This window comes from Buteo buteo, chromosome 2 (assembly GCF_964188355.1).
Source record: "Buteo buteo chromosome 2, bButBut1.hap1.1, whole genome shotgun sequence".
NCBI lineage: Eukaryota > Metazoa > Chordata > Aves > Accipitriformes > Accipitridae > Buteo > Buteo buteo.
In genome coordinates this window covers 19,671,429-19,684,408 of record NC_134172.1, presented here as the reverse complement: position 1 = coordinate 19,684,408, position 12,980 = coordinate 19,671,429, and the positions used below count along the sequence as shown (strand labels likewise).

The following is a 12,980-nucleotide window of genomic DNA, read 5'->3' as shown; positions in this document are numbered from 1 at the left end:
AAAAGGGGACCACTGAGAGAAGCAGAGGAAGAGGTTGACTCATCCTCTTCAGTTATCTTGTGCTCTCTGGTGAGTACAGCCAGAGCCAAATTTTGGGAGACTGAACTGAGGTGACACACACCTACATTAACTTACATGTGTAAAATTTCTCCCTCCAGTCTAAGAAGAAAAAGAATTTAAGATACCTTTCACAGTACACTTAGATACTGCATTCATCTCAGATCTATATATGTAGACTATCAGAGGTTTTGGAAAACATTTTAAAAGGCAAAAGAAGGGAAAAACATTCCCAAATGTGATGGTTTTACAGAAGGGCAAGGGTGCCTCTAGCTCTTGCTATGCTACCCTGTAATGTTTTTCTTTTGAGATTCTCATTTTAACCTGAAACTGAAAATTAAAGTTTTCTAGGTAGCTAGAATCAATTACAGTCTCCATGTGTAACAAGTTTGATTACAACAGAGGTTTTCACTGCTATTTTATCTGAGAAAATAAAAATGCAAACATATGCAGAGAAGCTGATTTGGCCTTTATCTTCTTCAGTCTAAAGAAATATTAAAATTTAAAACTCCAATTTTTTCTGGAAATAAAAGTTATTCTCACCATGGAGCAATAATGGTGATGCATGACATAAGTCCATCTCCAAGTTAAGCATTTTACTGTGTATAAAGTGTGATGATTTGACTCTTTCACAGATCAGAAACTGTTCTGCAGCTGAATATCACATACAGTTAACACTGTGTTTTGGGGAAAAATGTTGGAATTTTACATTATAGAAATTTAATAATAAAGCTTTGTTCAACTATAAAGACAGGAATGCAGCAGCTGATTGAATTGAAAAAAATGAAAAATATTTTAATTACAGACTGTTTAGACTATTTAAATTCTGTTTTTTTAAGCAGAAACTACTAGATATTCAGCCCATATCTATAGTTTGTAACATAAAATCGTAAATGATATTTAGTTAACCAAGTTGTAGGAATTATTCTTCTTACTCTGGCTTTCTCTCCAGAAAATCACTTTCAGATATTTTGGAATTGGACCAGACTAAGCCGGAATGAACTGAATAAAGTCTAAAACCTGATGGCTGCTAAACATTTATGTAACTTTAAAACAAATTACTGCCCATGTTAATTTGTATTCAACAGGTAGGGAAAAGATGCTGGTGTTAAAGAGTGCATGAGAAAAAAAACTGACATAAAAATGGATGCCCACCAAACACATAAACACAATGTCCAGAAAAGTAACCAATTGTAAAGAACATCCTCTCTTCTTCAGCAACAGATGTTGCTGAACTGATTTTAAAAAAAAAGATACATTGCTCTGTGGGTCATAGGGTGCAACCGCAACTGAAAAAATGTTTAGTGGCCTTCTAGTTAAAGTACATTGTGACACAGGGCATCAACACTATTGTTGAACCAGGAGACAGCTACAGAAAAAAAGTATGTTTTTTTTAAACTATGAGCACACTGAAGAAACCAGACCAAATAATAATCAGACACATATGCATAATTACCTGTGACCTCAGTTACACTAATGATATACTGGAATCAGATTATTAAAGTAACTGAAAACTAATTTTTCAGATGAAAGTGCTTCAAGCAAAGAGTAACGTGGAATGGCAACTGAGACATCTGGACACGCTCAGATATACAAAGGTACAAAATTCAAATATGACATTAGAAGAGAAAAACACCTCTTATTCACAGTATAATTGCACATGTAAATTCTCTAGCGAAATCTGTATAGTGCTTTATCACAATGTTAAAAATTTGATGGCAGAAGGAAATAAAATTAATTTGAAGAAATAGTCCAGTTCTTCTTCTTATCTTTTCTATAACTCTGGTCTTTTCTATTAAGTATGTAGATTTTAATAATCTGAATCTTCCAATGAAACAACTTTAACATAGCCTGAATTATGTGCATCAATATTACTTCATATTTTCACACTAACTTCACACTAATTCACTTGTTACATTTTTTGTTGTTGCTGCTGAAGGCTGATCATAGAAGAAAGGCAAATTAGATTATGACTTTTTAAGAAGAGAAGAAAAAAGGGAAATAGCCTAATGGATCTCCTGGACTAAGCCTAAGCCTAAGCTTGTCTGCCTGCACAGTGTGCCAATACTACTAAATCCATAGAAATCAGAAGCATTAAGAAAAAATTTAACACCCTCATAAAAGAAAAAGAGATTAAACTCTTCTCACCAGCTTCTTCCAGGGACTGTACGGGTGTGCTTTCTTCTCTATAACAGAAGAAAGTTATTCTGTGAGGGAAAGCTTTTCAACAGAACTCTTTAAAAATAGGTTAAAAGAGTAAAGAAGAGAGGGCTAAAGCGTTTCTCTAGCAACCACAATAATTCTTTGATCTTACTTCTTCGTGCCATTGACATCATGGATTTTATCCGAATAACAATAGCTTATGAGCCACAGGATACATATATAAGGTATGTTTAGATTACCAATTAAATGCATATTTTTGAAGAGCTTTTACAGCATGTGCGAAATAGGTTGAAGCAGGAAAATAAACAACTGTGCAATGTAACAAGTATTCTTACTGTTTCTTTATTAGTTTAAAGGGACCTGGAGTTAATAACAATCTGCCTCTTAGAGTTCAGAACAAAGCTATTGATACACAGCTACTTACTTTGCATTGGCTTCTCTCGGGAAATTGTTACGTACAGTACAGAATTAAATTTTTCACACTTAACACAGCATGTAAGTTAACAAACTTCTTCAAACACAGTGTATAAAGGAAGGAAAGAATCTCTAGAGTCTACAGTATTCATGGATTAACTTGTTTTCTATGTTTTCCTATACATTTTTTTTTCTTTTTTCATACAAGTCTTCTCCAACATTGTCAGACCTGTATTCTTAAAGATGACAAATGGTCACAAAAAGTCTCAACTTAGACATGCCACAAAAATCAAATCATAACTGAATAATTGTCTGACTAGCATTAAACTTTTGTTCTTAATGAGGTTTGATTAAGAATATATGCACAGGAGAACACTATGTTAGTTTTTTTACTTGTTTGTGTCCTACAGAGGTAAAAGGATACCATGCAGAAATTGAAACCTGCCTGGCATTCTTTTCTCTTGACTAAAATTCAGCACATTAAACAGGTTGGATCTACGGCTACACGACATACCAAAACCATGACATCTTCCAATTTCAGATCACCAGTGTCTTGCAAAAGTTCATTTTGTATCAGCACTCTAGTTCAGTGCATTCTGAGCGTTAAAACTTCCGTTCCAAAGAGGCAGTAATTAACTGCTAGAAATGTACTATCATACAACACACAGCTTCAGCTGAAACTTTTGAATTGTGGAATTAAATCGAAATAATGCTTTCAGTTTGGCAGCAGCATATCTGACCAAGACTAAAGGGATGCTGAAGTCAATAAAATTCTGTAAAATAATCTTCATGCACAGAATGGCACTTTTGAATGATGTAATGCAACACAGTGAAGTACATGAATTGCAGTGGGTAGAATGATGGACTGAGTAAAGAAAAGATGCATTCACAATGAGAATTGAGGCAGACAAATTATTAGTCAAAAGGCATCTTATGCGGTATAATTTTAATACTTAAAAAAGGTAATAACTTTAAAAGCCCTCTACTTCACATTTTAGATAAGAGCTCTCACTTCTGTAAATATTAATCAGTATCTCTAGAGCAAACCCCTTATTGTACTGAGTCGAAAGAAACACAAGTCAGTTGAACCGCTCTTCTGGGAGATGCTTGAGGGAGTGTAGTCAAATTTCTGCTTCACTGAGCTTACAAATCTTCAGATGAGGATGTTACCGCTTCAGACTCTGTATTTTGCTTTGCCATGATCATTGATAACACATATGTGCTGAAAAGAATATAACACTGATTGCAACAGCATAGTTGATTACATTATTAATTATTAATGAATTGTTCAGAAATACTTTCGCTTGACAAATCTAGTGATCTTGTAATTAACCCTTCCTTTCCAGAGACTGGAATTGAATTCTGATTTCACTTTCTAGCTACAGCAAGTTTTTCCACTTGCAATTCCCAGCTTTGAGGTCCACCCTTGGGAGTACCACAGGAAGCAGAGGCAAGGCTTGCACCTTTTTTCCATCATTATCTCGCTGAGAAAAGGGCCAGGCAACATAGCAGTAGAAGTCCAAACCTGTCTGAACTGTAGCTGTGTTTCACTTTTTACTGCTGTCTCTGCACTTTCTGGGAATGGACCTGTGAATGAACCTGTGAAATCCTATGCTTACAGAAGTTGGAAGTGTAGGAGAGGTATGACTTCTGCTCTTATGGGGAAGAGATGGGAAGGAACCGCTCACAGTGCTGAGCAGTGACTCCTTTGGGTTATTTGAGGTTTTGCAGGGAGTTCTACACTCACTGAAAGGATCCCAACCATGACAATAAGGCCCCAGGGAGGAGGCAAATTATGGCGTATTTAAGATACCCTGGAAAAAATAAAAGAGTGATTTTTTAAACTATTATTTTTTAAAGAAACTTACGTTTAGATCTCTGAAGTGCTCGTTGTAGTCTAAGGCATAACCTACCACAAATAAATCTGGAATTTCAAATCCGTAATCTGTATTGAGACAAATAACAAACACCATCAATACAAGATCAGTGGCAATTATATAGACCTTAAATTCATGTGTTGGTTCTCCGACAAGATATATAGTCAGTTGAGGTTATGTTACTTTTGACTCTGAGACATCAAGGTCAACAGTAGCCCTATGCCTAGTTCCCTCCCACAGACTATTTGCGACAGGCATGTGAACAGTCAGTGGAGGGTAGGAGAGTTGTGTACAATTACCAGTGGCACAACAGACACACTGTGGAAGGAAGCCAAAATCAGAGCTGAAAAATTCTGCCTACATGTGGAAGCTCCATTGGTATACGTGAGTGATGACAACTGTCTAGTATCACACTAATGACAAAAAAAAAGTACAATTTTAATTCAGAAGAAACTTTCAGAGATTTACATATTTTCTTCTGAGAATAGCAAAAACTATTTTGCATATTACGCTACCAAAACATGTCAAATGCTTCCTAAATTAAAGCCCCAACCTTATGAAGACTCATGCACATGCTTAACAAAGTAAATGCATGCAGTGTAGCTCACACACTTCAGACTAAGCACAAGCATGTATCTTTTTGAGTGTGAAGGTCTGTGCAGTATCAGCACTATATAAAACTAGTTAGACTCTTTCCAAATCGTTCACTAAGTAACTAACACAACCTTATGGACACAAAAATAGGTCAGCATAAAAATTTTTACAGGTATTCAAGTAAGGAATTTTTTTCAGTAGTTGAAATTGTGGGCAATAGACACTTTGGAGTCATAAATTCAAGTAAGGGAGCAAATGACACAGCACTATCAGTGACTTACAAGTGATCTCTAATGTTTTCTAAATATTCATCACAGTATGAATAAACAAGGATAACACCTGTTTCATTTTACAAGTTATTATATAAAAATATTAAGCTAGCCTTCATTAAGTTATTTTATTGTATTTTTAATATGTTTAACATCAGTGAATCCAGTTGAATATATACTTTAATTTACTGGATTAAATTCTAAATGTTAAAAATACCACTATATAAAAAGTTGTACAACAAAATGTTTGTGTCACAGTTCAGATTATGGGCTAAAACTGCAGGGCCATGCCCAGCATTGAGTAACTTTTGCTTCATAAAGTTTCCCTCTCTCCCACATCCCAAATCAAGACGCTTCATGCTGCCTCCTGGTACTCACCTGCCTACTCTCCTTCTACCCTCCTCCCCAGCTCCGCTGACCAGAGCCTTCTTCAGTAGCAAATACTGGTCGATCTCTTCTAGATGGATCTATTCTTTTCAGTATTTAGCCACATACCTGTTATTACATCATTTATTCTAATAAGTCTAAAATGACAATAGCTTGGTATAGCTCCATTTATGGCTTCATCATAGCATAGTACAAGTACCAATAATTCAGAGAAAAGTGGTGCTGGTGTGACACAAACAGAACAGCAGGAGGAAGTTTAAAAAGCCCAATTTATCTTTTGCTTTTTTGGGGGGTGATTTAATTACAATATCATTGTTTACCCTTTAAACAATAATACTTTTCAAAGAATAATAAAAAGTGTGATTCTGTTATAAAAATGTAAAACTTCTGAATACCTAGGTCACAATAAAACACCTTTCATGTTCAGATGGAATCCTGCAGCTCCTCCAAAGAGATGCAATGAGGAAGGAAAAGGAAGAAATGGACTTTCTCTTCTATATAGTTTGTCAGAGACAGAAGATAAAACACTTACCTTTCATGGATAAAATTAAACCCTTTGATAACTTCCCTATAAAGTTAGTACTCTGCAGAAAACACCAGACTATAAGGAGGCTAGGCTTTCCAAACCACAATTATACAAATCCTTCCATTGCATCCCTTAGTCCCATTGACAACTGATATTTTCCAATGCTTCTAGCAGTCCATAGAATGATATGAAAGGCAAGTGGTAGAACAGTGGCAACTTCTTGTACTGTCACGTAAGATTTTCACAACACTTACAATCTGGTCTGTACCCATCAGGCCGAGATGTTCTTTTCACCAGCAAACTGTAATTAAAAACAAAATAAACCCCATGTAAATCTGGCTATTTACCTGAATAACATGCATAAAGCCTATTCCCTTTATCAAAAAACTTCCAAGCCATGTGAATCACTGTTCTCATTCCGCTTCTCCTTCTGACAACCTCCTGATGGCAGGGAAGAGATGGGTGTGTTCCCCTGCAAAGTCCATCAGTGCCAGTCTTGAACTGGCTGAAGGGTCATTGCCACTGCAGAACAATACAAAAGCATTTCCTCTCCTTTCCTCCACCCTCCTCTTAGTGACTCAGGCAGCTCCTCTGCGGAGCTCCCCACGCGATACTGCAGCACCAAATTAAAGCAGGATCTCGGAATGGGAACCTCCACTGCAAAATAGGTTGGGCTAGACTAATTAATTACTTAGTTTTGTGATCATTTTACTCACCTTGCCACTTTAATCATTTTTGGCTTGTATTTTTCTATATTATTAAGCAGAACCTTCATAGTCCTTCCAGTTCCAACAATATCCTTACAAAACATGAAAAATAGGATAAGTAAAAAACAAAGGAAAGCTGAAAAGAGGAAATCTGGACAATGACTGAGCAGTTCCACCTTCTTATTTTGCAGCAATGATGTGTTTTTCCCAGCGTATTGTAAGCCACATCCAAAAAAGGTTATAAATGAGCTCACACTCTTTGAAGCAAGCACTTTCTACTCATAAAATAACCAGTTAAAGGACCGTCCACTTCGAAAATAGCTATGTTTCTAGTACTTGGGACGTAACACGGGACTGCAGATGACTTTACTGGGCACAGGGAGGATGCAGGGATCAGACTTTTCATATTATGCTGAAGACTACAGCATGTCAACATCTCTCCATGTCATGGCTAAATCTGCCCTACTTGTTGTTTTATTAGTCCAGTACAAATGAGTATTCTCCAGAGCTGCTGTGCCCAACCTGATCTGAATGAGATCAGTAGATACGCGGGTACAAAACTGACCATGACATGGAGAGCAGCTGTTGATCCTGAACTCTGTGGGTGTGAATTTTTCATTAGCAACACCTTGTCTCTGCTCCCCAGCTATCTAATAGCATTAACAAAATTTGCTGCAAACTTTCTGCATTTCTGTTACAGCAGTTAGCATTAGCAAATACAGAGCTTCTAGCAGCTATTCAGGTAACCAGCCATCTCTGTGGCTGATGACTTTTTTCCTGTCCTTTGTCAAGAAAAGACATTCCAACATTTATACATTTCATTCATTACACTGTCCAGCTTACTTCCCACACAAGCAGACTGGGCCTGAAATGCCAGTCAGATCCTGATGTGCTCTCTAACCATCCCGGTTGCTTTTCCAACGTTTTTAAAGAGAATCACCTTCACTAATTAAGAGAGACTTTGCAGCACCAGTGAGGTGGCACATTTTTTCCCCTACAGCTGAACACTGTTGATTTACATCAGCAACATATCTGTGATGGGCCCTCTCCAGGGGACACTGCAGGATGCAATGCTAAAGAGCAGGAGTCACAGGGACTTGAGAGAATGACTGACATTCTCAACCCATGTGTGAACCACCTTGACATAAAGCATGTGCAGGGCTATGCTACTATTTCAAAGTCATGCAACTGAGAAGTGCAGGGCATCGCTGCAGCTGATTCATTGTCCTCCAGGGAACAGAACAACTTGCAGAACAGGAGTTGATGAAACCATAGAAAGAACAAATCAAATGATGCAGAAACAAAGACTCCTGGGTATCGCAAGGCAGGTTACCAATTAGAGTGGCAGCAATGTAGTTTGATCCATCTAGCAACTGCAGAAGGATTGAGAGGTCATTAAGCAAATCAACCCCTCTCCCTCTTCACCACCTCCCAGCTAAAGAAGTTTAAACACAGATGGGTTTTAGAAACAGAACACACAATCACAACTTGACTATGCGACTTTATCTAAGTACAATATGACATAAGCACCCAACTTACCTCCACAATTAGAACATTCTGAAAGAAACAAACAAAAAAGAATACAATTACACAATATTCACAAACTAAAAGAAACAAATGTTTGAACAAGTGAAATGAAGATAGATAGGTCCATGTGCATATGTACAACACAGTAGGACACAAGGAGTGTCCTGCTTCGTTTTTGTGTTCTGAAAAAGAGCCAGCCATAAGAGCAAGACCTGCAGTCAGGAGCCACGACTTTATTTAGCTCTGTCTAGATTATCCTTTTTGTGCAAGAACAGATGTAGCTTCAGAAAATAAAATTAGATGAAAGAAATCCAAATGGGATGAGCTTCACTTCATTCCAGTGTGTCTAGCCATGTACTACAGTGTACTCTCTAGTTCGCTAAAATACTATTTCCAATGTTAATATGAGACTACAGCAATAATATTCTTACTCTGAAATAAATGCTTTTCCTCCCACCCCCTAGAAACCTCACGGTAAAGGATTACAGGCCAAGTTGTACCATCCATTCTCATACTGCGAAGCACCCTCTTTCTCTTCAAATACTGCTGCTGAAATCAGTAGTATTACTTGAAGAGAAGGGGAGTGGTCCAGTCAAGGGCATTGATGTCAAGCCTTATGACAGCAGGATCACACAGGCTGATCTTTTTGCTGAAATGATTCATTACTGTTCCAGGAATCACAGTATCTAAGGAGACTTCTGTTCTTCTATTAAAACCAATAATACGAAGTAATGTCCTTATTAGAAGATATAAAAATCTATTTATTAGTGGGCATTATCATATGCATGTTCAAAAGGATGGACTCTTACAATCTTGCATTAAGATCTACTTTCTGAGGTGAAACTTGCAATAGCAAGAGGAAAGTTATTTCACAAATACCTATATACTTATCTATCTATCCCTGTATACATCTTATATGCATGTGCACACTGTATGTCCCGCAAAACCTTGAGAGAGATGGTCTCATATCCATGCAGTATTCACCAGACTAGCTTACATTCCACTTCCTTTCTATCAGGCTTGCTGGCTTTGCTACATACATAATGTGGGGACTGCCCAACTTCCTTTTCCATCACAGAATCCCAAGGCTGAGATTTCTGAGGAAGACTCAAACACCATGGAGAAGGAGTGTGTGAAGGGAGTGTGCTCATAAACCACCCACCTTTGACAGTTTCATTAACTGGTATGTAAATCTTCTTTTAATCTTCAAAACAGAAATTATTAATATAGATTATCCACATTTATAGTCATACTGCAGTCCTTGTAACAATCACAGTGCTTGGCAGAGAGACATAGCATGCTTCGTGCATCAACCACTGCAGAAACATGTTACCACACACTGTATTATACCTGGATGCTTCTGAAATGGCAAAACACTTGGTAAAGGTGTGGAGGCAACTCCCGGTAGTAGTTCAGCAGATGTCAGCAATGGAGATATCACTCAAGAAAGCCACTAATTTAGACTGAGCTCTGGTGGAATGTGTATTAATCTTGGAGGGTGTCTCCTTTTTGGTGTTTTCATAACAGGTTTCACTGGTGGTTATCCTGCTTGGCACTCCTGACTTTCAACCTCTCAGCTGTTGACACAAACAACTCTGGATCTGAAAGACCTAGTCCTGTGGAGGTAAAAAGTCAAAGGCCTCTTAAAAACAAAAGTCCAAAGATCTCTGCCTCTAGAAATTTCTTCCTTCAAGAAAGAAAGGAAGCATATCAGTCCTCTAGATAAGATGAAGAGACCAAAACCATGTTCAGGAGAACCTTATGACAGGTATGCAGGGACACATTTTCTGGAAGGAAGACATTTCGATCCAAAAAGGGTTTGGCTCTCATCTGGCTTCCTGGATGAAGTCATAACTCGGAAAAACATTTCCAAAGACTAGCCCAGGACACCTGGGTCTGATGCATAAGCAAATAACTTGATTCAGTCAGTGGACACCTTAAGATTATGTGCAGGAGTAATGGTTTAACCATCCCCCAGGGAACTTGCACAGCTGGTGATATATGTAAATATTTATGTGTATACATATACGTATACACACATATATATACGATATAAAGAGAAGAGTTGACAAGGAAAGAACCTCACCACACCTAAAGATGGAAATGAACTCCTTTAGTACCAGCAAGCAGTCCAGGATGTCCACTATGACCTGACATCAGCCTGACACCATGACCCACTCTGCCAGTTTTGTGCACCTCTTGCTGCTCTTCATACTGTTGACAAGAACTTTCCTCCCAAAGCAAAAGCACAGATCTTGTAGTGACAAGACCTAACCAGCACCTATGGCATGAGATGGGACATACCAAAACCGACATGGCTGCAAAGTCCTGCATTAGCAGACTGTGTCAGGGCTGGTTGCTCCCTGAGTGAAGGGTAGCCATGAGCTGAGTACAACAACACAGCTGGCAGTGCAGGGGCCTGACCAGCCAGGGCCCAGCCCCACAGTGCCCCAGCGAGGCAAGCAGGCAGACTTGAGACTTGTTCAAACAAGAGTGCCTATCATCAGGTGAGTTCACGGTGAGGAGGCAGATCGGAGGTCAAGCTGGGATGTCAATCCACAGGTTGCGATCGGGTCCAGTGAGAGTAACCGTGATCAAACGCAGCCCACTGATGTCCAGGCAGGTCCATAGTGATGAGACAGGTCCAAGGTTAAACTGGGAAGTCAGTCGGTGAGTTAGGGTCTGGATCAACATCTGTAGTAATGTACAGGCACGGCTGTAGCGGAGCTGAAGATTGGTATCCATACAGCAGGGCTCAGGCATGGACTAAAAGCCCAGGGTTGAGCTGAACTGAGGCTCCTGTGCCCACAGGTGTGGGTAGGGGCCCCAACTGACACAGGTCATGGCCATTAAGGCCTATTACTACACACAGGGCATGACTGATGGAGAGAAAAGCATAGTCCTGGGACATTTCGTTGATAGACAAATACATTTCTTTGCTACGACAGCTGCTTCAGCTACCCTATCATGAGCAGCAATAGGAATTCTCTTGCTTACTTGCAAGTGGAAATCATAAAATTAGACAGAATGAGGGGACAGCAGCCTCCCTGGCCATGACGTTGGGATTAAACCAATAGGGAGGAGCAGACTTTACTAACTTGTGAGAAAAAAATCCTAGACATTGTAGACATTAATAGAAAATGGGGCTGAGGAGACCATGAAAAGTCATCAAGACTATTCCATTGGCCCAAAGAATCAACTTAAAACTATCCCTCACAGATACCTGATTTACCTGTTCTTGAACATGATGGGGACTTCAGAACTTCCCCAGGCAATGTGTCTCAGTGCCTCATTATCTAAGAGCAAAAAACTAAGTTAGAAAACTTCTGCTGCTATTTGACCTGAACTTGTTTTGCAGTGGACATAGAAAAGCTTTATTTTCTTCTCTTTTTAACTTCTTCTACATTTGAAGATGGATGTATTTCCTCAGTTTCCTCTTCTTCAGATTAAACAAACCCTATTTATTAAAAATTTTCTTACAAGTTATATTTTCTAGGTTTCTGATCATTCTTTTGTTTTCCTCTAGAACCTGTCTGGTTGGTCAGAATCCTTCTCCAGTTGTGGTGCCCCAAACCAGAAAGAAGCCTTTTCCAGTGTCGAGAAGAATAAAAGAACCACTTTGTATGCTTTACAAATAATTCTCCTTTCTATATATTCCAGTACAACAGTTAGATCTTTTATAAAGGCATGCTGTTGTCTCATGTGCAACTTGTGATCCACCTATTGTCTCCAGTTCAGAACTTTTGCTTAGTCAGTCCTTCCTCACTTGCGTTTATGCAAAAGATTACTTCTATATAAACACAGAAGTTAGTATTCATCTTTATTGTCATTACATGTCATTCTTTGAACCAAATTCTTAAAATAATTTCTTAAGATCATAATACTATCTTGTAGTATTTTTCCAGGTAGTATCACTAGCATTAAATGTTAATTCTATCTTTTAAATCATGAACTAAATATCATACAGTCCCTGGAGAACATGCTTGAATGCATCAAGCCTGACAGTGAAGCATAATTAACTGTTTCTTGAGAACAGTTTTCAAACCAGTTATACAACCGTCTAATAGAAATTTAATCTTGTCTACATTTCCTTATCACAAATGACTCATATGAAGGAAAGAAGACTTAGATGGATCCAGACATGCCTGAAGGGTTTGTCTGGCCACAAGAGTGATAGTCACCTGCACATGACTTCAGCTGAAGTGTAAGATCTCATATTTATTGACTAACTTGAGAAGGAAGGATATTGGTGGACCCCAAAACTGTCTGACCAGCATTCTGTTATTCTTGCCTCTTCTCCTCAGAGTCAAGGCATCCAACAGTTGCAAATTATATGCATTGGGAGATTTGGTCCTTTGAAAGTCCCTTTAATGAGACAGTTGTCTAGGTCAGGAAACATAGATTCTGTTTTGTATTATGCATATTCTCATTACTTCCAGAACATTGATGAGGATTTTCC

At 38.4% G+C, this 12,980-nt stretch overlaps 1 protein-coding gene across 2 annotated transcripts in view; it reads right to left on the bottom strand.

The window, feature by feature from the left end:
- Positions 1-2,519: 2,519 nt before the first annotated feature.
- PRTFDC1 (phosphoribosyl transferase domain containing 1) overlaps positions 2,520-12,980 on the bottom strand; it is a 50,548-nt gene continuing 40,087 nt past the window's right edge. For both annotated transcript variants that reach the window (XM_075047475.1, XM_075047485.1), the window contains 5 exons: positions 8,534-8,551; positions 7,004-7,086; positions 6,542-6,588; positions 4,503-4,579; positions 2,520-3,856 (listed from right to left, as the gene is read on the bottom strand). In XM_075047475.1, coding sequence (XP_074903576.1) covers positions 3,809-3,856; positions 4,503-4,579; positions 6,542-6,588; positions 7,004-7,086; positions 8,534-8,551 — 273 coding nt within the window. In that variant the 3' untranslated portion in view covers positions 2,520-3,808. The remainder of the gene's footprint in view (positions 3,857-4,502; positions 4,580-6,541; positions 6,589-7,003; positions 7,087-8,533; positions 8,552-12,980) is intronic.